Source organism: Capsella rubella, unplaced genomic scaffold, assembly GCF_000375325.1.
Source record: "Capsella rubella cultivar Monte Gargano unplaced genomic scaffold, Caprub1_0 scaffold_6, whole genome shotgun sequence".
NCBI lineage: Eukaryota > Viridiplantae > Streptophyta > Magnoliopsida > Brassicales > Brassicaceae > Capsella > Capsella rubella.
In genome coordinates, this window is record NW_006238918.1 from 930460 (window position 1) to 949968 (window position 19509).

Consider the following 19509-nt stretch of genomic DNA (forward strand, 5'->3'; position numbering starts at 1 on the left):
TTAAATACTTGTTAGGTGCAAAAATTCATCACCAAGATGATGGTTAAATTGCAAAAAGAACAAAAAGAAATGAAGAAGTTAATTTTATACTATATGTGTAAAAAATACATACCTCTTGTAAATAAAAAAAAAAATGAGAACAACCCAAAAAAAAAAACTAGAAAGCTATCTCTATCATCTCCGACTCATTTCAACGGAACTAAAACTATCCGACCCGAGATTTTTATACGGGCCGGGTGATAACCCACCATCTTCCTCTAGTACTCGTTTCTCTCTTGTCCAATTCCTAAACCCGACGTAAACCATCGTCACCATTAAAACCAACGCAATCACAGCCAGAAGTGACATCCCAACGGTTAATCCAACACGACTCTTTTTCTTCCCTACACCTTCACCTACCTTAAAATAACCCAATTTACTCGGATCCTCAACGCCCAACATCGTCCGGATCGGGTAATTAACCAAATAACAAAACCCAGACCCGTTATTATAAACCGCCCCGAAACACTTACAGTCTTCAACACACATCTCCTCACACTCTCTTATAGACGACGTCGTCTTATGATCCATCAGCTCCTTGAACGGCACTTCAACGCCGTCGCGTCTCACCGCTCTGTACTCCGTTGCCTTGCCGCAAAAATCAGCCGGCCCGGACGGCATGTGATTACACTCTCCGTTCACTGTTCCGTTGTCAATACACGAACAACCCGATCCAGGCGTGCATAGACTGTACGGACCACACGGATTTGGGAGATCGCAAGTTTCGCGGATCGCTTCGTAGTTCAACGCCCAGTGAGAACCGTCCCAGAGATATCCCCGGAGATTCCCGTCGGATTCTAATCGGAGAATTAGTAAACCGTTAACCGGTCTTTGAAAGCTATTGAACGCTTCAACATCGATTGGTATGTTTCCGGTTTGGTACATACCGAGATAACCATTGGGGTTAATCCGAGCTAGAATTGGACCGGCTCCGTCTTTGACTTTGGCTTTGGCTTGAAGAGCACTGTGTTTCCAGTAGAACTGTTGAGAATCATCGCTCACTTTAGCGTACAAACCGATGAAATCCCTACCTAACCGCATCGAATACAAACCGTTGGGTGAAACCAAAGCCATGGCAGACGTGAAATTCTGGTTCTCTACGAGGGTATTTCCGGGATAATCAAAACTCTCCCACTCCGCGAACGACGTCGTATTCACCACTTGGAGATTCGAGTCGTTACGGAGGATGAGACGGTCTCCGTTAGTTTGAGTTGACCATTCTAACCTCGAAGAAGGATCGGAAATAACGAGGCTGCCATTAAAGAAGAGCTTCGTTTTGTGCGACCAGCTAGCTGAACGGGTCGGGTCGAGAACCCAGAGAGGATCCGTCAAGTTGTGGTGGGTTACGACGAGAGAGAGACGCGACCTGTTTACGCGTAAGAACCCGAATGAGAAGTTCCCGTTAGGGTCAGTGAGGAGAGGCTGGAACGAGTCGATGGACGGGTCCGGTTTAGCTTCAAAGCCTTTTACCAGCTCCAAAACCGGTTCGGCCGCGTTGACACGTTGCCATGTATGAGAAGAAACCAAGAAAACGGACAACAAGAGTAGAACACGAGTGAAAGAGTTTAAACACAAACCTTCCATTTTTGGAAACTTGAAATAAAGAGAGAGAAGAAAGAGATGGTGATGTTTTTTATTCGTTCATGCAGAGAGGAGACTCCACTGCATCATATACTTGAGTGTGTGTATATAACATATATATATAGAGAGAGACGTAGAATATGTTTAAAATATGTTTTGCCGGTACTAGAATATGTTAATTTGGAAAAAGAATGAAACAAAGAAAAACAATAAAAAACGGCGTCGATGTCGTGGGGGATAGAATTAAATATTCGAACCCCGATTTGAGAAAGATATGGTTTTCTGGTGGAATAAATTGGTAATCATATCAAAGTTATCAACCATTAACCATTACTCGCTAGGCGCAAATGGACCAGTTGTATATATAATGCGCTAAACCAGTTTATTTATACATATAAATATTTGAGTAAAGACAAAATTATTGCACGCACTAAGCATGTGTCAATGTCAGTATATATGATATGTGTATACATGATATCTTTGTTTATCTATAAATATTAAATATGTATATTCCAATGTGTATGTGTTTCTGTGTTTTCCTTTTCTACGATGTTCATATTACCGTAGAAAATAATAGAGTAAGAGGAATGTTTCACTGTGTTTTGTTCGTTTATCACTTATTTACGTGCGAACAGACGAGAGAAACCATCCCTAATACGGTAATACAAGTTCGCTCGTGGTTAAAACAAAATTGAATAGTCACGTGGTTATGGAAATGGGCAAAATATAATGTGTGTAAGTATCTCTTTAAAATAACTAATTTGAATATGACTGGTTTAGAGAGTGTGTACGTGGGAGATGCGAATGCTCAGAATCTCCAATTTTTTCCTATTTTTGGTAATGGGTAGGTTTTCAAAGAAGACATCAAATTTAGAAGTAGAATTTTTTAAGAAAAAACTGCGAATCGAGTTAAAGTGATTAGTGAGAAAACAGAAAAAGTTTTGCATACTATATTTTAACAAAAAGTTCTATAAAAATAAGTTTGAATTAAGGCAGAAAGATCCTAAATTCCTAATGCGATCGAGCCAGAAGATTATTAGGTGTTGAAAATTAAATGGAATTGGTAGTAATGTATTAAAAATGAAGTTAGGACAAAAGTCGCACTAAATCTAAAAGGTCAAAAGACTCAAGCTCTTCATATCTGTTCGATGTCAGGTCGTCGTTCAATCCAATCTATCTTCTGCAACTTGCAATCTTACTTACACCGCCAAAAACTTGAGGGACCGTGTGGTGATGCATACATATTTACATATGCATGTAATGAATATCGCATGAGGAGCTATGAGCTCATGTATATAAATTTGCTTGTTACGTATGCATATCACAACATATACCATTTCCCAAAATTAAGTTTGTGTTAATAAAACAGAATATATGTAAATTAGGTAAATAATAATTATCATTATACAGTATGTAGATTCATAAGATCATGTCGAACGGTTGAACACTTAAAAACGAATCAACTTCAAACCGAATAAAAATTTATCTATTGTAGTGGTGAAAGACTGAAAGTAAAGATAACAATAGATTAAGCCAATACGAGATCCAAAATATCTATTTGGTTAGATATATTTTTGCGATTCGTATCCAATAAAAGTTCACAAATGATGGTTGAGTTATTATCAGAGTCACATGGGTTGACTACGTAAAAGGGATCATTAAATGTGAGGAGTTGACTTAGTGACGGGAGGATATGTATGAATGGTGTCGTAACTAAACACATCGAAAGTCTCACCTATTGGATTTTGACTTATAAACTTTATATTTTCTTGAAATAAATATACTTTTCTTCTTTTGGATAATTGTATTTGTGTTGACATCATTTAAGTTCAACCATACAACAACTCTTTTGTTCCCTTTCGCCTCCCTCAAAAAGAATCCAAATTTTCTTACCAAATTTTATGAACGTATTTGAAAATTATTTATTTGTGGATAATATTTGTAAACTAAAGTAGCACATAGTACAAAAACATTATTTTTTCTTGATTAGATGAAAACTATAAATAATGCCATATTTATTATTTTGTACGTGATATCATTATGGGTCTCATGAAATGGTAATCAAGTGTTTGCACAGTTTTAATTTCTATACTTTCACCTCTCTTACAATAATTTCTTTTTTTTTTGGGTTCAGGGTTCTAGACTTCTGATTGTAATTAGCAAAGTCAAATATAGGTGATTAGTGATATAAATCATATTTTATGATTGTTCCCATTACTGTATAACTTTAAATAACCCCATTACTGTTTAAGCTTTTCTACGAGGACAAGCCCTGAATTCTATCATAAACACGCAATTTCCACATAAAATCTTTTTACCCACTATATAATCTCACAAAAAAAGTCTGAGTGTAATATCTTCTCGATTATAAAAAAAATGAAGACCACAAAACTAGGAATATGAAAATACCAAAGTAGTGAATAAAGACATTAGAATAGTATTTTTTTTATCGACAAAAAGAAGTAGATATTTTTTCTAAATAAGAAATAAATAGTTGATGAAATCGAAAACACTTATATGGTCAACAGCATGTATGGGACCTTTCTTCAATTGTCAAAGACAAAGACTTGTTTGGAAGGAAAACAATACTTTATATTTCTAATGAAAAAAAAAAGACTAGATCAAAAGAAATATGTATATGATTACTTATATTAAATAGGACTTATTAGGTTCGATGGACTAAATCAACCCATACCAAACAGTCAAACAGAGCACATTGTTATATTTTTCTGATTTCGGATATTTGTAGCATTTTTGTTTATGTCAAAGTGGGTGGGCTGCACCTGCACTGTTTAATTTTAATAATAATATGGGTTGCGAGATTCATCTGCAACATTATGAATTGATTGGGCCGAAAACTTAAATAAGGCCTAATAAGAAATATGGAGGAAAATGAAAAGATATATGTTGACAGTGGGATTTGAACCCACGCCCTTTCGGACCAGAACCTTAATCTGGCGCCTTAGACCAACTCGGCCATATCAACTTGTTGACATTTGGATTCATAGAACATCTATATAGACATCAAAAATATTTTGTTTTGTTTTGTTTTGTTTTTTATTTTTGTTTTATAATCGAATAAGTTTAAAATATTATAGACCTCTGGCAAAAACCCAATCAATGAGCAGATTAGACAGATTTACAAAAAATGACATGTCTGAATTATTAAAGCATAAATGATAAGGACTACCACCAAAATCGAAAGAAAGTCTCTAGCTAGGGTCTCTCTTTTCTTGTCTCTTCTTCAATCTCAATTAGTATAATGAATGGACAAAGTAGAGTTCTTGATTATCTAACACAAAGAAAAAAGATACATTACTGTATATAACTTTTCGAAACTCTTGTTAATTTCTCAAAGGTGTCGGTTTACCGCAGAAATTGTATTATTTGATAATGACTCCCATCAAGAAATCAAATTAGGCTTGTGATGGTCCCTTCCCTTTCTAAATTCTTTGTCATACATAAATCGGATTACTAGTCAAAGATATATCCAAATCCCTAAATGATGTGACTCTATGTTAAGTTACGAACTTGGACCAATAATATCATGACTAACCAGCGGCTTCTATGGATTTTAGGTTTCCATTTTTCTTGATAAATAACCTAAACATAGGTTTACAGTTTTATGAAATGTATTCACTCTAATCAATAATATCTTGTTACATTCCTCTTTGAAATCATCAACGACAAAAGGGAGATTCATGCACGATTCACATGGAACCTAAATCAAGGTGCAAACCAATTGATAAAACCAAGCAATATCCGATAATACTAAGTATATACTATCGGGGAAATGTATATATATGGATTTAGCAAAGAAATAAGAATCACACTTGAAACTGTTATATGTGAATGTGATCTAGTCTTTGAGAAAAAAGAGTTAAAACATTGATAAGTTTATATACACAAATCAAATAGACTAGGAAACAATGGAAGAAGAGACATGAGTCGTAATTTTGTGTAACGTCAAAAGAGAGTGCGTACGTTTTGCTTTTGTCATTACATTTACACAACCAACGAGGAGGAATCTTTTTCTTTTCTCGTGTGGGTGGGGGATATTGCCACTGTTGTTGTGTCAACAAAAAACAAAACTACTACGTATTGTCAAAAAAACCTATTTAATCAAGAAATTAATATGTATGATTAATTAGTTACCAAAACAATATTTTGTTCGGCAGAGGTGGAGAAGTCCTAAGTTGATTATAATCGTCATATTTTGCTGTTTCGAACTAATTTTCAGGTAATACAGTATAAATTGATTATATATGTATATATACACAACAAATGTTAATAATACAAAAATTACCTCTTATGGAAATGCGTGTAATAAGTAGTTGTCGCCTAGTTGTTTTGTCTGGTTGATGAAGTTACAAAAAAAAAAGATGGGTATATAAACGTAAATGAAACCGACCATGTGAGAGTGAGAGATCTGTACTCAATTACTCATATATAATACTCTTTTGACTTCTTCTTCTTCTTCTTGTTTATGTTTGTGTTCCACACAAAAAGTCTCTGAAACTTATTAGAAGAAAAAAATGGAAAAGAAACTTGGGATTATGGTCTTCCTTTTCGTTGTTCTTGTTCTTCACTTCTCTGAGCCTCATACGGCTCAACGTCCTTTGCAAGGGGATGACAAAGGTACACTACTCTGATCTTTATATATGTACTACTTATGCATCATGCATGTATCATATATATATGTTAGGTATAAGAAACCTTTGTTTGAGCTTTGGCAAAACTTGATTGCAGAAAACAAATGGGAACTCAATTTTTGTCAAGTATAAGGAAATCACAATTTTCCTGTTCTCTCTTGCCAATCAGTTAGAATTTTAGATATTGAATATTTTCAAAGAGTTTAATGTGATTCGTAGAACTTTCTTAAATTCAATTAAAAAAAAAATCTAGCCACAAATTTAATTTGTGAAAACTACGTAATTAATCAAGAACCATGCATATATTGTCACAAAGTTAATGTTTAAGCATTTCAACGACCCCATAAGGCCATAACTCAAATCGTAGCATGAAAGGTTAGGTTTCGGTCATCTTGCAGTGTAGTTGTGATTAATTGTAGAGACTGCTACCTAGAACCAATTTTGGTTGTAGATCCTCAATGACAATGAGTGACAAAAAGGATATATATAATAGTTCTTCTTGTTAAAATCTACTAGACTATTTTTCTGACCAATTTTTTACATTGTTGTAAAAGATGAAGGAAACAAGAATGATAATTGGATTTGGGCTAAGGCTACACAAGCAGATAAGGCTTTTGACCAAGAATTATCGCAGGTAAATATTTTTTTTTATTGATCTTTTTTAATTGTTTATCCAATTTTCACTCCTACTAGTACAGCTTGTTATTAGTAAATTAAAAATTTTATATTTTCTTGTGAATTGTGTGGTGCAATGATGAAGCTGATGGGGGAAGAGGAGAAGTGTGAGGAGAGGGATGAAGAGTGTATGAAGAGAAGGATGATCACTGAAACTCACTTAGACTACATCTACACTCAAAGCCACCACAAGCCTTAACCATCCCCAACCCTCTTTATTTATTTTATTTATGCATTATATTATTATTATTATTATGTGAAACTTAAAATAAAGTTTTAGACTGGGAAATACTAGTAATCCAAAAACTATAGAAGCATTAATATTTTATATCGTGGCAGCAAAATATAAATGTAAAAAAATAAAAAGATGTATTTCCTTTTTCTTTTTGATTTTGCTTATTCCTTTACATACATTATATATAAAGGGTTAGAGGCAAAGGAACAGTTGGAGAAGAGAGAAAACAAAGCAGAGTTGGAGTTATGCAGGGGAAGAATCCAGTTCCAGCGGACATGGTGTTCGAGATTCTGTCGAGGTTGCCTGCGAAATCTATAGGCAGGTTCGTTTGCGTATCAAAGTTATGGGCAAGCATCGTCCGCTGTGAGGATTTCGTCAGATGGTTCTCGTTACGGTCTCACTCAAAGAAGCAGCAGCCTCTTTGCTTCTTCTTTGCTTTCACTGATAGAATAAAAGTGTTTTGTCAAGAAAACTGCAAAGCAGAGTTGGAGACGGTGCAGAAGAAGACTCCACTTCCCGAGAGGATGATACAGTGTAGATATCCTGACGAGGCTGCCTTTGAAATCTATAGGCAGGTTCATTTACGTATCCAAGTCATGGGCAAACACCTTCCACTCTGTGCAATTAATCGAGCAGTATCCCTTCCGCTATGCCTCCAATGATAGAAGAATAACAGGTTATCAAGAAAACTGGCACTTTTTCTCCAAACCAACTCGTCCAGGTCCTCATGTAGCGGAAGAGGAGAAGAAACCACCTCCTGAGTTTCTATCAAATACGGTGTGTCACTCCAAGGAAGTCCGTTATAAGGAGCCTAGTTATGTCCATGGGTTGATCAGTTTTTATAATGGCCAAGAACAAGTCGTGTGTAATCCCACAACTGGTCAATCCATAAGCTTACCAACTCTCAACTCCACTGATTGCATCGTCAGATCCTTTTTAGGATATGATCCAATCCATGCCCGATACAAAGTCTTGTGCTTGACCAATGTTACTCGGTTCTGTGACCATCAAGTCCTCACATTGGGAGGAGCTCAATCTTGGAGAACGATCCAATGCTCCACTCCTCACCGTCCCTTAGGAACTGACTCTGTCTGCATAGACGGCGTTTTATATTACACTGCCTCCGGTTCCTTTACCATCACGGAACCACTCTTGATAAGATTTGATTTGAGGTCTGAAACTTTGGAAATTGCTTCCAGACTTCCCCAGGGCATGGGATCTGATAAGTTGCACGAAACAACTTTCATAAACTACCATGGGAAAGTAGCTCTTGTCACTCAAGTGCACCAACGCTACACTTTCACTTTCACTTTCACTTTGTGGGTTCTAGAGGACGCCAAGAAACAAGATTGGTCGATACAACGCCTATCGTTCTCTCTAAATGGTACTGACAGGCAATGCCATTCCGGTCTGAAAATGTTGGGCGTTTCTGAAACGGGAGAGTTTGTCTATGCACCAAATGAGGCTAAAGAGCTGCAAGGAAACACCGAACATAAGTTTAGAGATTTTGATAACGTATTTACTTTCTTACATCACGTAGAAAGTCTTATGTTTATTTAGAGAGGGATAGAGAGAGTTTCATGTTGCTGCTTCTAAGCCTTCTCCTTTTCAACTAGTTTGTTCTAAGCTTTTACTATGTATGAGTCTTTTATCTTTGTTCTCACTAAAACACAGACTCAAAGAAATAATTTGAGGGTGAAAATTCATGTCACTAAAGTCTATTACTTGAAAATTGTAAATGGTATGAAGACACAAAACATACCACTAAAAGCAAAGGAGAGGAAGAAGAAGATACAAAGAGAGGGAAGGAGCTTTTGCATTCGTACCTGGGACATGCATGATTGTGGAGATTAAACCAGACAGCTTTAGAAAAAGGACTCCACAAAGATACGTCGCTCCACACCTGCAAACATTTGATTACTCCAGCAGATAAAAAAACCAAAGATTCAGATAAACACATAGTTTTTTGTAATCCTTCAAAATAAATGCAAAAAAAAGACCTAGGTTCTGAATAAGAAAAGGCACAATCAAACTCATTATTATTATTATATGCATAAGAGTGCATTCAAAATGAATAATGAATTAATAGTTCACCCGATTATAAACGGGTTTCTGGTCTAAACTATATATGAAAAGCTATTAAGGATCATCCATTGGCGTATTATCATCATCACCAGTTGGCCAGTTGAATCCATTCTCTGTGATTCCTGCAGCAAATTGTTCCCAGTAGACATCAGGCAAACCACCACTTGCTGTTTCTGCAACAAAACCAAACTCCGAGACATCACTATAGTCCATTGTGTTTCCCCATACATCGGTGTTGCCGAAACTCGGTATTGTAGTATCGAAACCCATGCTCCATGTCTCTTCTTGTTTGATAAGTCCTTCAGGAGATGGGAAGGACATCAAGTAATCTGGTTTTGTCATCTCTTCCTCTGATATATTCATCAAGTTCTTGCCTTTCGGATCGGTTCCTCCTACGCTTGAAGTCATCCCTTGTTGGCCAGAGAGTGGAGTTTTCTCAGTCTCTTCGTCATACATTAGCAATCTCTCCCAATCATCAGCTTCATACTTCACCATCTCCGCTCCTGTTGGAGAATCCTGAGGCTGCTGATGCTTGATGAACTTCCTTCTGGCCTTTTCCAATCCGAGTGCTCCTTTTTCTCTTCCTTTGAGGTTCTTCAGGCGTTCCAAGAAAGCCGGGTTCTGAAACAACTTAGCCAAGAAAGAGAGCAACTGCTTCTGACGTTGCTCTGCAGCTTTCAGCCTCTGGTTCACAGCGTCTACATGGCGAGCTGTGCCTTTGCTTTGCTGCTGAAGCTCTACCATTTCCTCCATCAATGCACGCCGCTCTTTCCTAAGTTTCTCGATCTCTCCTCCAACCTCAGTAGGTGACCCTTGGCTTTGGTTGCAGCTACTAGTGCAAGTTTGGTTGGATTGTGGTGATCGACGACGATGAATGTTCTTGAGAAGATGTTTCTTGCCTCTAAGGAAGGCCTCGTTAGCGAATTCCCATTTGTCAGTATCAATCTTTCGAAATCCCTGGAAACATTCCAACCCCAAGAACAACTCAAAAAAGCTCAAGAATCAAGTAAGAGAACAACCAGAATTTTACATGAAGATCATACGAGCAGATTGCAATCCAAATATCTCAAAGGTTTGTGTAATAATAACTTAGAAGATTCTACCTTTTAAGAGTGAAGACAACATTGTAAGAAAATAACAAAACATTACTACATTAGAACACGAAACCATAATTATACAAAGAGTATCTCGGTCAAGTCAGATGACAAGTTGATATAACATCCAAGCCAAAATTTGATAGATACAAAATATTCAGTGTTACATGGGTAGAGATATTGAACAAATCCCAAAAAAAAAGAAACAAGATTACAGGTATGTTTTACAAGTTATCCAAAATTACAGTTTCAAGAATCTATACAAAAAAAAGGGTTATTGAGTATCATCAAAAAGATTACAGAAACATACAAACCAAAAAAAGAAAGAAGAAGCATCCATCTATCTATCTACAAAAGAAAACAAGAGCATAAAAGAGATTAGAAGATAAAAGGGAAGAGAGTGAATCATAGTGAATGATACCGACATAAGTGTTAAGCTGTCTGACGAAGCTGGAGAAATTGTTATGTTTGAAATTCATAGGGAGAATGGTTCTGGCGAACTCGAGAGGATCCCAAACGACGAAGCTGGCACCGGCGAGTCCCCAAGAGATGACAGGGTCAAGGCTGGGGTCATCCACCAAATCAAAAGTCTTGGACAAAAAGGGCGGAACTTGATTCGCTTGCAACAAGTCAAGTGGCGTAGGAGGGAGTGGAGGAGTAGAGCCAGAGAAACCCATGATGTCAGAAGTGTCGTCGACGCAGTCTGAGTAGAGAGACCCCGGTACTGAAATTGGACTTGGTTTAGGAAAATCATATTTTTTGGGGCTCATTTGAAAAAAGAAAGGAATATTTAACGGGTTTAGTAAAGGGGGGTTAATTAAGGGGGGATTTAAGACAAGTATTAGTAGGAGAAGGGAAGAGATGAAGGGTTTATAAAGGTTTAGGGGGGGAGAGGAAGGAAGGAAGTAACCGACAAACTGTAGATTGGGGGAAAAAATCTCTCTGGGTGGTGGGGAGGGAAAAGAGAGGCGGTGGGATGGGTGGGTCAGTTTTGCGCCACCGTGGATTCATCTTCTTCGGTGTGATTCGTTGGTTCTTTTTGGGTAATGGGGGCAGATGAGATGATGAAGAGATTTGTGACAGAGAAATCAACAACAAATTTAAACACACCGACATTTGAATGTCTTTTTTCAAGTTGTTTCCTTCCTTGCAGCTTCGCTTTTTTTTTAGCTCTCTCTCTCTCTCTGTCTGTCTCTGTGATCTTTTTTTTTTTTTTTTGATCAAAGTGTCTCTGTGATCTTATTATAGATATTTTTAAATAAAAGGAGTGATTTAGCTTCTTTGCCATGTCAGCTTTCTTTATTTGGGCCCCCACGAACCATTACATAGATTCGCTTCTCGCGATTTTTTAAAATATATTTTGTTGTGAATTACTTTAGAGAGAGGGAGTCCTATAATTTAATTTACGCCATCCCATTGGTTACCAATCCAATCCATCAAACCCATTTATATGAAATCTGGTTATGTCGTTTTCATTTGTGGAGGTCAAAATTTTTACTTATAAGCGAAGGCAAATATAAAACGATTAGATATTTTTCAGTTTCAATTCCATGTGTTCAACGATTCAGGAGATATTTTGGACAGAGAGTGTTGTTTTCTATTTCGTTTCTGTTTGTGTATACTACTACTTTTTAAGTCCGGCAGACTAATCAATCGCATGGTCGAGAAAAGGATCAAGTATGTAAAATCCAATGAATTACATATTTTGAGTTTGCAAAAACCAACCCCTTTTGACAGCAGAGCATTTCGCAGCTGCTCACTTCTTTAATCACGCTTAGTAAAACTAATTTAGCGGTATAAAATCAATGTACAACCAAGTTAATTTCATATAACTTAAAACGTCCATTTACTACAACAGACAAAATATTGCTCACCCTTTTGGGACTTTGACTAGAATCGATATATTCCCACCAATCACTCTTTCCATTACTACATTTTCTTTTCTTTCCTCCCTGTGACAATCAATAGTCATGTACATTTTTAACAATCTGCAACATTAAAAAGAGAAGAACAAAACAGCAGACGAAGAACCGCATTGTAGGATATGATTTGTGATAGCTCATGCGGAATGTACCTTAAAAAGCTAATCTTAACTAGTGTCTCCCTCCTGGGCAGCAAAAGAATGCTGAGAGTATATGTGCATGTCATCATTACAAATCCGTGCGGTTGGGCGGAGGAACCGCTGATTTGATTAATGGTCTTAGCAAGTCCATTATAGTTGCAAACGATGGACGCTTCCATGGCTCACTATAGCAATGAAACATATGCATTAACATGAAGTCTATTTGAGGAGAGTCAAAAAAGAAGGTTTCAAACAAGAGAAAAAAAATCTTAACGTACTTGGTCCAACAACCCTCAATTATGGCTGCAACCTGAGGATTCAGATTCCGCGGGATCTCAAGCCGTTTACACTTGAAACCAACCGCAGCTACAACCTATGGAGCATTTTTTTTTTTTGTTATGATCATATAGCATGTTATGGAATGTAGACTGAGTAACTTTCAAACCCAGAATAGATTATTATCATCGAGATGTTTTAGAGTAAAAAGTACCTGAGCCGGGTTTAAATTACCCCATGGTTGTTGCAATGTAGCAAGCTCCCACAGTATGACCCCGAAACTGTACACATCTGACTTTTCATTAGATGGCTCATCTCGCAGGACTTCTGGTGCCATCCACTCCGGCTGATATAACAGACACAGTAATTATCTAACTTCCACTGGACAAGTAATTATATAAGGCAGATAGGAATTAAGTAATTCAGCTTGTTTTTAGCCTTAAACAAACTGAACTTACAGTTCCTGCCGCTGACTTTGATGAAAGAAACGTGCTGGCTTTTAATCGCGAGAGACCAAAATCACAGACCTGAAATTTCATGACGATTTGAGGAGTTAGGAAAATAGTGTTTTGCAAGACAGATGATTTTTTAAGACGACAGTTTTGAGACTGCTTTTTTTTTTTCAAGTTGCATCAGATTTTTACAATTTCTCCGAGATGATTCAGTATTTAAAAATAACTATTTCGGATTCAGATTAAACCTTGACTGTATATTTTTTGTCAACTAACAGGTTTGGAGATTTTAGATCTCTATGCACAATCGGAGGGTTTCGATTGTGAAGATAATTCATTCCCTTAGCCTGCAACAGAAAATTGTGAAGAAACACCAAGATCAGCAAGCAATCAACTTCATTTGTACCAATACATGTAAAGGAGATAAAACATACCACATCATAAGCCATACTCAGGCGACGTCTCTCATCTAATTGCTCCCTTGCTCCACTTTTATGCAAAAGTCTGTATAAACTACCTCTGAAAGAAAGTATGGTGTTAGCGTCATTAAAGGCTAAAATTCTACCTACACTCAGCACATAAAATTTTCAAAATCCAGGTAACTGTACCTTGACAAATATTCCGTCACTATTGACAAATTTGGAGGCTGAGTGACCGCACCCATGAAGAGAACAATGTTAGGGTGGCGAAGGCGTTTCATTATTGCAACCTGACAGCAAATCAAGATCGTGGAAGGCATCAATACACTAACTCACCAAGTCTATTATCAAAATCACGAGTGAATTTTAATTGTGCACCTCTCTTAAGAACTCGTTGACACGCTCAGCATGGAAGTCTTGCTCCATGAGAATTTTCACAGCCACATCCTGAAATTGGTAGAAAATATTACTGCAATAATCAAAATCAATATTTTTCTCGTAATAGCATTGGAAAATTCAAACAGGATGACAAATTTATAATAGATCAGACAGATTAAACAGTTATGCCTTTTTAACACCAAAAAGATCCAAAAGTCACAAGCATATTTATAGAGCGAAAAGAAAAACTGTGTACAATTACGGCAAAAAAATTCTTACCGAACCATGCCACTCAGCACGGTGGACAGTGCCAAAGGAACCTGAAAGAGCAGTAGCTCAAATCAGAGTGGAAAGATTAAGGTAACAGAGATAAATGTAATCTCAAAACGGGAGGCACTTTTCTTATTTTGTTCGAGAACAGAGTCCAAAGCAAAACCACTTACTCAAGAACTTCACATTTCTTTACGTTCAAAGACTAAATCACTAGTTTTTTGGTAAAATAAAATACCTGCTCCAATCTTCTCTTTTATATTAAGATCACACCACGGGATGTCCATATCATCACCATCAAGTCCAAGATCCCTGTTTGCCCTGTTCGGAACAGGCTGATTAATTGGTGGGGCATTCATAGGTACTGCTTCTACTTGATTTGTCGCACGCATCATATTCTGTGGAGGTGGCAAAGATCCACCACCATTTTCTGCCAATGCGTCATTATCTCCACCAGGATTATCATATTGCCTATGAAACATTGAGAATCCCATATCATCTACAACCATTCAAACAAGGAGATATAAGAAATCAGAGTCTAGAAGACAAGTCTTGCACATAAATGCACTAGAACTGATATGCTTGAATAGCAGTCTAACAAGTTAATAACGGGATTACCTGATGCAGGATCGAAAACAAGATTGAGAGACTGGCTGTCAGTGAAATACTGTTTAGCTAGTAACCGAAAATCGACTGCGGGTTCAACCGGCTTGGGTCGCGGAAACCGTAAAGGTGAAGAAATTGAAATTGATGAAGGACCATTTAGCAAGGAATCGGGCTCCCATAAGTGACCTGGCTTCCCTACTAAATCAACCAGGTACTCCCTGAAACCAAAACAAAATTTCCAGGTCATCAACCCAATATTTGAGAAACATATTTGGACTACAATTATTTAACAGAAACAAAAAGCATATGCAAATAGGAAAATAAAAGCTCTTTCGCAATCACTTGTATCTCATACCTATCAAGCCCAAACCTGACAAGGCATGATGCAGCATCGTCTCTATTACAATATTTGCATCCCTTTGCAATTCGACAGGGTAAATCAATAATATCAGCCAGCACCTGCATGCACCAAATGGCATGTGTGAACACTTCGTTTTCAGTTAACACATTCAACTACAAGTAACATGGCTTTTTCTAGCCAATAACTCCACTTTTTCCAAACAACTTTTTCACATGTACTATACAAACAAATGGATGACGCAGACTAATTATATGATCATTCAAAAGTTAAATCTTAAATGTGAAGGCGATAGCATCAAAGTTGGGATCTCACTTTGAAGAGTAAAGCTCGATGTCTGCAGAGTCCAACAGAGAGGCTACCTATGGGAACCACCACTTTAAAGATTTCTTTTAGACCATCAATGCAGTCCTTCCACATAGGAACCAACTCATCTTCCCCCATGATAACTGGACCCCTGAAGGAGAGGAGAATCAATGATTACCAAGCAATGTGACAAGTCAAGGGAAGATATAAATTTATAACTTCAACATCATTGTAAGGATTTGTGAGTACAAACCCCATACGATTGCAGATAAGCTTTGCCAGCTGATCAACAACCTCTTTTGTGGTGATGCAGCTACAAGATATGTCGTGGACTCTATTGTGAAGTTCCTTGAAGGCTGGATCACTACGCCTATCGACTATGATCGCTTCAAGCGAAGAGTCAACACCGGATTCAACAGCTCTCAATGATTCAATGGAAGGGATGCGGCCACTTTCATGCAGATCAATGCATAAGGTCCAAATATATGGATCCAGACCATTCATCATATAAAACCCATCAGGAACTTTATCATAGTACGATAAACAGCCATTGACCTGATGCAGTACACAAAGCAATCATACTCTGTTAAGCAATTCACCTAAACAACATATCTCATATACTACTAATAGACTTTTTCTCTTTCTCATTCAGTCTCAATTCACAAAAAGCACATCTTAGGAAATAAGAACTGCCAACAAACAAAAATACTAATCAACTGCATTGTTCCCTGCATAATTTCCATTGGCTCATACACCATGGCATCTACACCTTTAAATCATTAGAATAAGCAATTACATTCTTACAGCTCTTGCAGAGCTTCCTATTATTGAGCCCCAGGCAATGGGAGACAGCAGTTTCAAGATATAATCCCCACAAACGGCAAGAAGTATTTCCTACAGTCCATATCTGATAGCATACATATTGATCATTTCAACCTCTAAACCTTCAAAACAACTCCTGAAGCATCCGAAAGTCTTAACAACCATTCTGCAATAACGTCTGAAGCTAAAGAATTCAAAAATTCCCAGATCTCTCTACTAATTCCGTTGGATCTTTCAATTAAAATCCTCACAAGTGTAAACCACGATTCAAGAATTTTGTGAAACAAAGCTAAACAGAAACGAACAAAAGGCAATCAAACCAATACCCAGAAACGATGTGAAACGGTTTCGGCTGAACTTGGGGAAGTTCGCAAAGCAGACTCATCCGGCACAGGATCGAGAAAGTTGGGATCATCAGCGCAAGTAGCCTCCGAGGAAAGCCGTAACGCCAATGCAAGCTGCAACTGATAACTCTCCTCCGTCTGCTGCGCCCAGCTCTTCCCAGATGACGAACCCCCAGCCGATTCAGCCGTCATCTGAACCCTCAAATCTCCTCCACCACCACCAAACCCAAGCCTAAACCCATCATCTTGAGGAAACCCAATAGATTCGATCTCGTTGGTGGCAGCAGAAAGCGTAGGCATATAATAATCCCCAGACAAAGAGCTCTCACCAAAACTACTCCCACTCGATTGCCTCTGTAACCCAAGCGAGGAAGCATACATATTATTCCCAACCCGATTCGGCTGATTACTCAACCTATGATCAGCAGCAGCAGCACCACCGCTAGGATCCCAATCAAATCCGCCTCTATCCGCCTTATTTTTCGCGTTGTTCCCGCTGTTATTGTTGCTGGCGCTCCTGTTGTCGCTGGATAAAGAGTCATAGTGCGGCGGAGGAGCTCCGGTGACGGAAACAGAGACCTGATCGTCAGGAAATTGACTAAGCAAAGTGTAATTAGATCTTCTACCGGGCATTTCCATGGAAGTTAGCGCGATCTAGAAGAGTGGTTTCTCCGATCATATAAGCTTCAAACCCTAGGAAACCGCCATTGTTGAAGAAAGTTCGGCTGAGCCACTTGTTTCTCTCTCTAGTTTTTCATATATATTTTTTCTTTCTTCTTCTTCTTCTTCTTTCTTCTTACCTTTTTTAAAAAAATAAAAACTTCTCTCTCTCTCTAATGTAATTAGAAACTGTGAACTTTTTACTTACTCGGTGGCGTTTCTGTTGATAATTTCGTGATATTCCCTCCCATGTCCTCCTTTTTATGGTAACTTTTACATTTTCTTTTTTGTTATAAATTAACCTTTTTTAATCCACTAGCCCTGGGCATATAATCCGGATCCGAAAAAACCGATCCGAACCGATCCGAAAAATCCGATTTGGATCGGTTTCGGTTACTATGTAAAAACCGATCGGATTTTATGTTGAACATGATTCGGATTTCGGATTTAAACCGATCCAAACCGAAATCCGATCGGTTATCTGCTAACCCGAATACACATGGTCTAATACATCACATAGTATACATATAATCTCTATGTTTTTGTACTTCAACGCTCAAACCTCTTTTTTACGTCGGATTGTTCGGATTTAGAGTGTAAGTTTCGGATTTATAGTGTAGAATCCGAATCCGAAACCGATCCGAAATATGATTCGGTTTAAACTCGGATTTGTAATAAAATTTGAAAACCGATCCGAATCCGAAAAAATCCGAACCGATCCGATCCGAAAACCAGTCGGATTCAAATCGGATTCTATATATCCCAATCCGAAAAATCCGAACTCCGAATAATCCGATCCGATCCGATCCGAAAATCCGAACGCCCAGGGCTATAATCCACCATATACTACTACTACATATTATTGTAAATATCCATCTTTTTTCCACAAACAAAAATCAAAAATTAATCTTCTGTTAAGAAAATAATACCTGAATAGCTTATGTTTAATTTTGAACTATTGATTTTTCGTGTATTAATATTTTGATGTGAATGCAAATTGAGGTTGGAAGATAAAGAACAATGTAAACATACATTACTAAAAGAGGAACATGCCCACGTGTAATTAGACTAACTTTTTTTTTTTTTTTTTTTTTTGAACTAAGTAATAAGACTAACTAAACCATGTTGCTCTCTCATAAGATCCAAGTATATATTTTTCTACTTCTACCTATGGATTCGAAATTACATATGTCTGCAACAGTTTTGGTAATGTTTCTTATACCAATCTGAATCCATTTTGAAAAGCTTTTTGTATGTCTATGATATATTCAGCATGAGAAAGTTCATTGTATATATGATAGTATAAAGAAAGAATAGCAAAATATTGATTGGAAAGTGAAGGAATGGACTATAAAAAGATAGATATTAAGGGGTTGAGGGGGATGTATTCGTGTATGCAAAAATAAAAATGGATGGGCTCTTGTGTCTTTCTATTCATTCATTCATTTGTCTATTTTCAAACATTCGTATATGTATGCCTCTGTCTATGACTTCTTCTACCATGCATGCATCTTCAACATCTTTCTTTTTCTTCTGTTTCGTTTTCTTCTCTTTATGTTTGAGTCGTTTGACAAACATTAGGAATGCTTACATCTTTCAGAACTAATCAATAATGTACAAGTTTGATCAGTAAAACAAATAAGTTGTATATAATAGTATATATTTTAATAAACTGACGTGAACAATGTTAAAACACTATCGTATAAAAAAGGAAATTCTACTTTTCGTTTTTGTATCTTTGATCTTGGAAACAGCACCACCTTAAACATCTTTAATAATATGTTGATTAACATTAATACGACAAACACTTCAACACTAGCTAGTGTTGAAAGAAAGAAAGTAAAAAAAGCCGTAATGTTGTGTTTACAGTGAGCTTGAAAGTGGATAACAGTACACACTATATACGATCTGTAAAACTTGAAAAGTAAAGGTTAATATGTATGAAACTGTTTAAATATAATGAAATTAAGTCAATATCAAATTTCTTTTATATCCCCTAAAGATATTTCAGATTCTTCCGGATAGTCAAATGAGCTGTCGTTAATTTAGCAATCAAGTTATCAACGCAACTTGGACAAATAAAATAAACTATTTAAATATTTTATATCATTGATCAACAGTACTAAGGTTCATCGAATACTTCCAGGTTCATGCACTCAACTCTTTTTTTTTTTTTTTTTTTTTTGTCATTAAGT

At 37.0% G+C, this 19509-nt stretch overlaps 5 protein-coding genes and 1 non-coding gene across 7 annotated transcripts; 2 read left to right on the forward strand and 4 right to left on the reverse strand.

Moving 5' to 3' along the window:
* Positions 1 to 103: 103 nt before the first annotated feature.
* Positions 104 to 1771, reverse strand: LOC17883789 (PAN domain-containing protein At5g03700). The gene has a single exon (XM_006288968.2). It carries the CDS (start codon positions 1621 to 1623, stop codon positions 175 to 177), a length of 1449 nt encoding a protein of 482 aa, XP_006289030.1. The 5' UTR covers positions 1624 to 1771; the 3' UTR covers positions 104 to 174.
* A 2754-nt stretch (positions 1772 to 4525) lies between these two features.
* Positions 4526 to 4606, reverse strand: TRNAL-AAG. Its single transcript has one exon. It is a non-coding gene; the product is annotated as a tRNA-Leu (tRNA).
* A 1427-nt stretch (positions 4607 to 6033) lies between these two features.
* Positions 6034 to 7332, forward strand: LOC17882250 (phytosulfokines 5). Its single transcript, XM_006289520.2, has 3 exons — positions 6034 to 6258; positions 6827 to 6906; positions 7033 to 7332. Exons 1-3 carry the CDS (start codon positions 6156 to 6158, stop codon positions 7144 to 7146), a joined length of 297 nt encoding a protein of 98 aa, XP_006289582.2. The 5' UTR covers positions 6034 to 6155; the 3' UTR covers positions 7147 to 7332.
* Positions 7333 to 7457: 125 nt separating this feature from the next.
* On the forward strand, positions 7458 to 8893 carry LOC17882302 (F-box protein At1g47810). Its single transcript, XM_023781879.1, has 2 exons — positions 7458 to 7504; positions 7710 to 8893. Exons 1-2 carry the CDS (start codon positions 7458 to 7460, stop codon positions 8740 to 8742), a joined length of 1080 nt encoding a protein of 359 aa, XP_023637647.1. The 3' UTR covers positions 8743 to 8893.
* A 294-nt stretch (positions 8894 to 9187) lies between these two features.
* Positions 9188 to 11593, reverse strand: LOC17881477 (heat stress transcription factor A-3). The gene is made up of 2 exons (XM_006287782.2): positions 10787 to 11593; positions 9188 to 10224 (listed from the first exon to the last, which is right to left on the reverse strand). The coding sequence occupies exons 1-2, from the start codon at positions 11129 to 11131 to the stop codon at positions 9322 to 9324; spliced, it is 1248 nt and encodes a 415-aa protein (XP_006287844.1). The 5' UTR covers positions 11132 to 11593; the 3' UTR covers positions 9188 to 9321.
* A 432-nt stretch (positions 11594 to 12025) lies between these two features.
* LOC17881736 (serine/threonine-protein kinase CTR1) lies at positions 12026 to 17518 on the reverse strand. Of its 2 annotated transcripts, XR_002833217.1 has the most exons (16): positions 16637 to 17518; positions 15742 to 16043; positions 15498 to 15639; positions 15180 to 15283; positions 14837 to 15042; positions 14457 to 14717; positions 14228 to 14268; positions 13949 to 14017; positions 13760 to 13860; positions 13586 to 13670; positions 13400 to 13498; positions 13158 to 13226; positions 12914 to 13045; positions 12702 to 12796; positions 12436 to 12608; positions 12026 to 12313 (listed from the first exon to the last, which is right to left on the reverse strand). XR_002833217.1 is itself a non-coding variant. In XM_023780437.1 (15 exons), exons 1-15 carry the CDS (start codon positions 17291 to 17293, stop codon positions 12512 to 12514), a joined length of 2460 nt encoding a protein of 819 aa, XP_023636205.1. In that variant the 5' UTR covers positions 17294 to 17518; the 3' UTR covers positions 12026 to 12511. The 2 variants fall into 2 exon arrangements, 1 of the variants encoding a protein (XP_023636205.1); XM_023780437.1 differs by having other exon boundaries at positions 12026 to 12608.
* Positions 17519 to 19509: the final 1991 nt, after the last annotated feature.

Bases quoted from the DNA above. Each gene is read 5' to 3' on its own strand.
- LOC17883789 (XM_006288968.2), bottom strand. From the start codon at position 1,623: ATGGAAGGTTTGTGTTTAAACTCTTTCACTCGTGTTCTACTCTTGTTG.
- LOC17882250 (XM_006289520.2), top strand. From the start codon at position 6,156: ATGGAAAAGAAACTTGGGATTATGGTCTTCCTTTTCGTTGTTCTTGTT. The intron at 6,259-6,826 runs GTACACTACTCT...TTGTTGTAAAAG, and splicing joins TTTGCAAGGGGATGACAAAG to ATGAAGGAAACAAGAATGAT. The intron at 6,907-7,032 runs GTAAATATTTTT...GCAATGATGAAG, and splicing joins TTGACCAAGAATTATCGCAG to CTGATGGGGGAAGAGGAGAA.
- LOC17882302 (XM_023781879.1), top strand. From the start codon at position 7,458: ATGGTGTTCGAGATTCTGTCGAGGTTGCCTGCGAAATCTATAGGCAG. The intron at 7,505-7,709 runs GTTCGTTTGCGT...CCCGAGAGGATG, and splicing joins CCTGCGAAATCTATAGGCAG to ATACAGTGTAGATATCCTGA.
- LOC17881477 (XM_006287782.2), bottom strand. From the start codon at position 11,131: ATGAGCCCCAAAAAATATGATTTTCCTAAACCAAGTCCAATTTCAGTA. The intron at 10,225-10,786 runs GTCGGTATCATT...GAATGTTTCCAG, and splicing joins TCAGACAGCTTAACACTTAT to GGATTTCGAAAGATTGATAC.
- LOC17881736 (XM_023780437.1), bottom strand. From the start codon at position 17,293: ATGGAAATGCCCGGTAGAAGATCTAATTACACTTTGCTTAGTCAATTT. The intron at 16,044-16,636 runs GTATTGGTTTGA...GTACTGCATCAG, and splicing joins CCGTTTCACATCGTTTCTGG to GTCAATGGCTGTTTATCGTA. The intron at 12,797-12,913 runs GTACTTTTTACT...AATGCTCCATAG, and splicing joins GTAATTTAAACCCGGCTCAG to GTTGTAGCTGCGGTTGGTTT.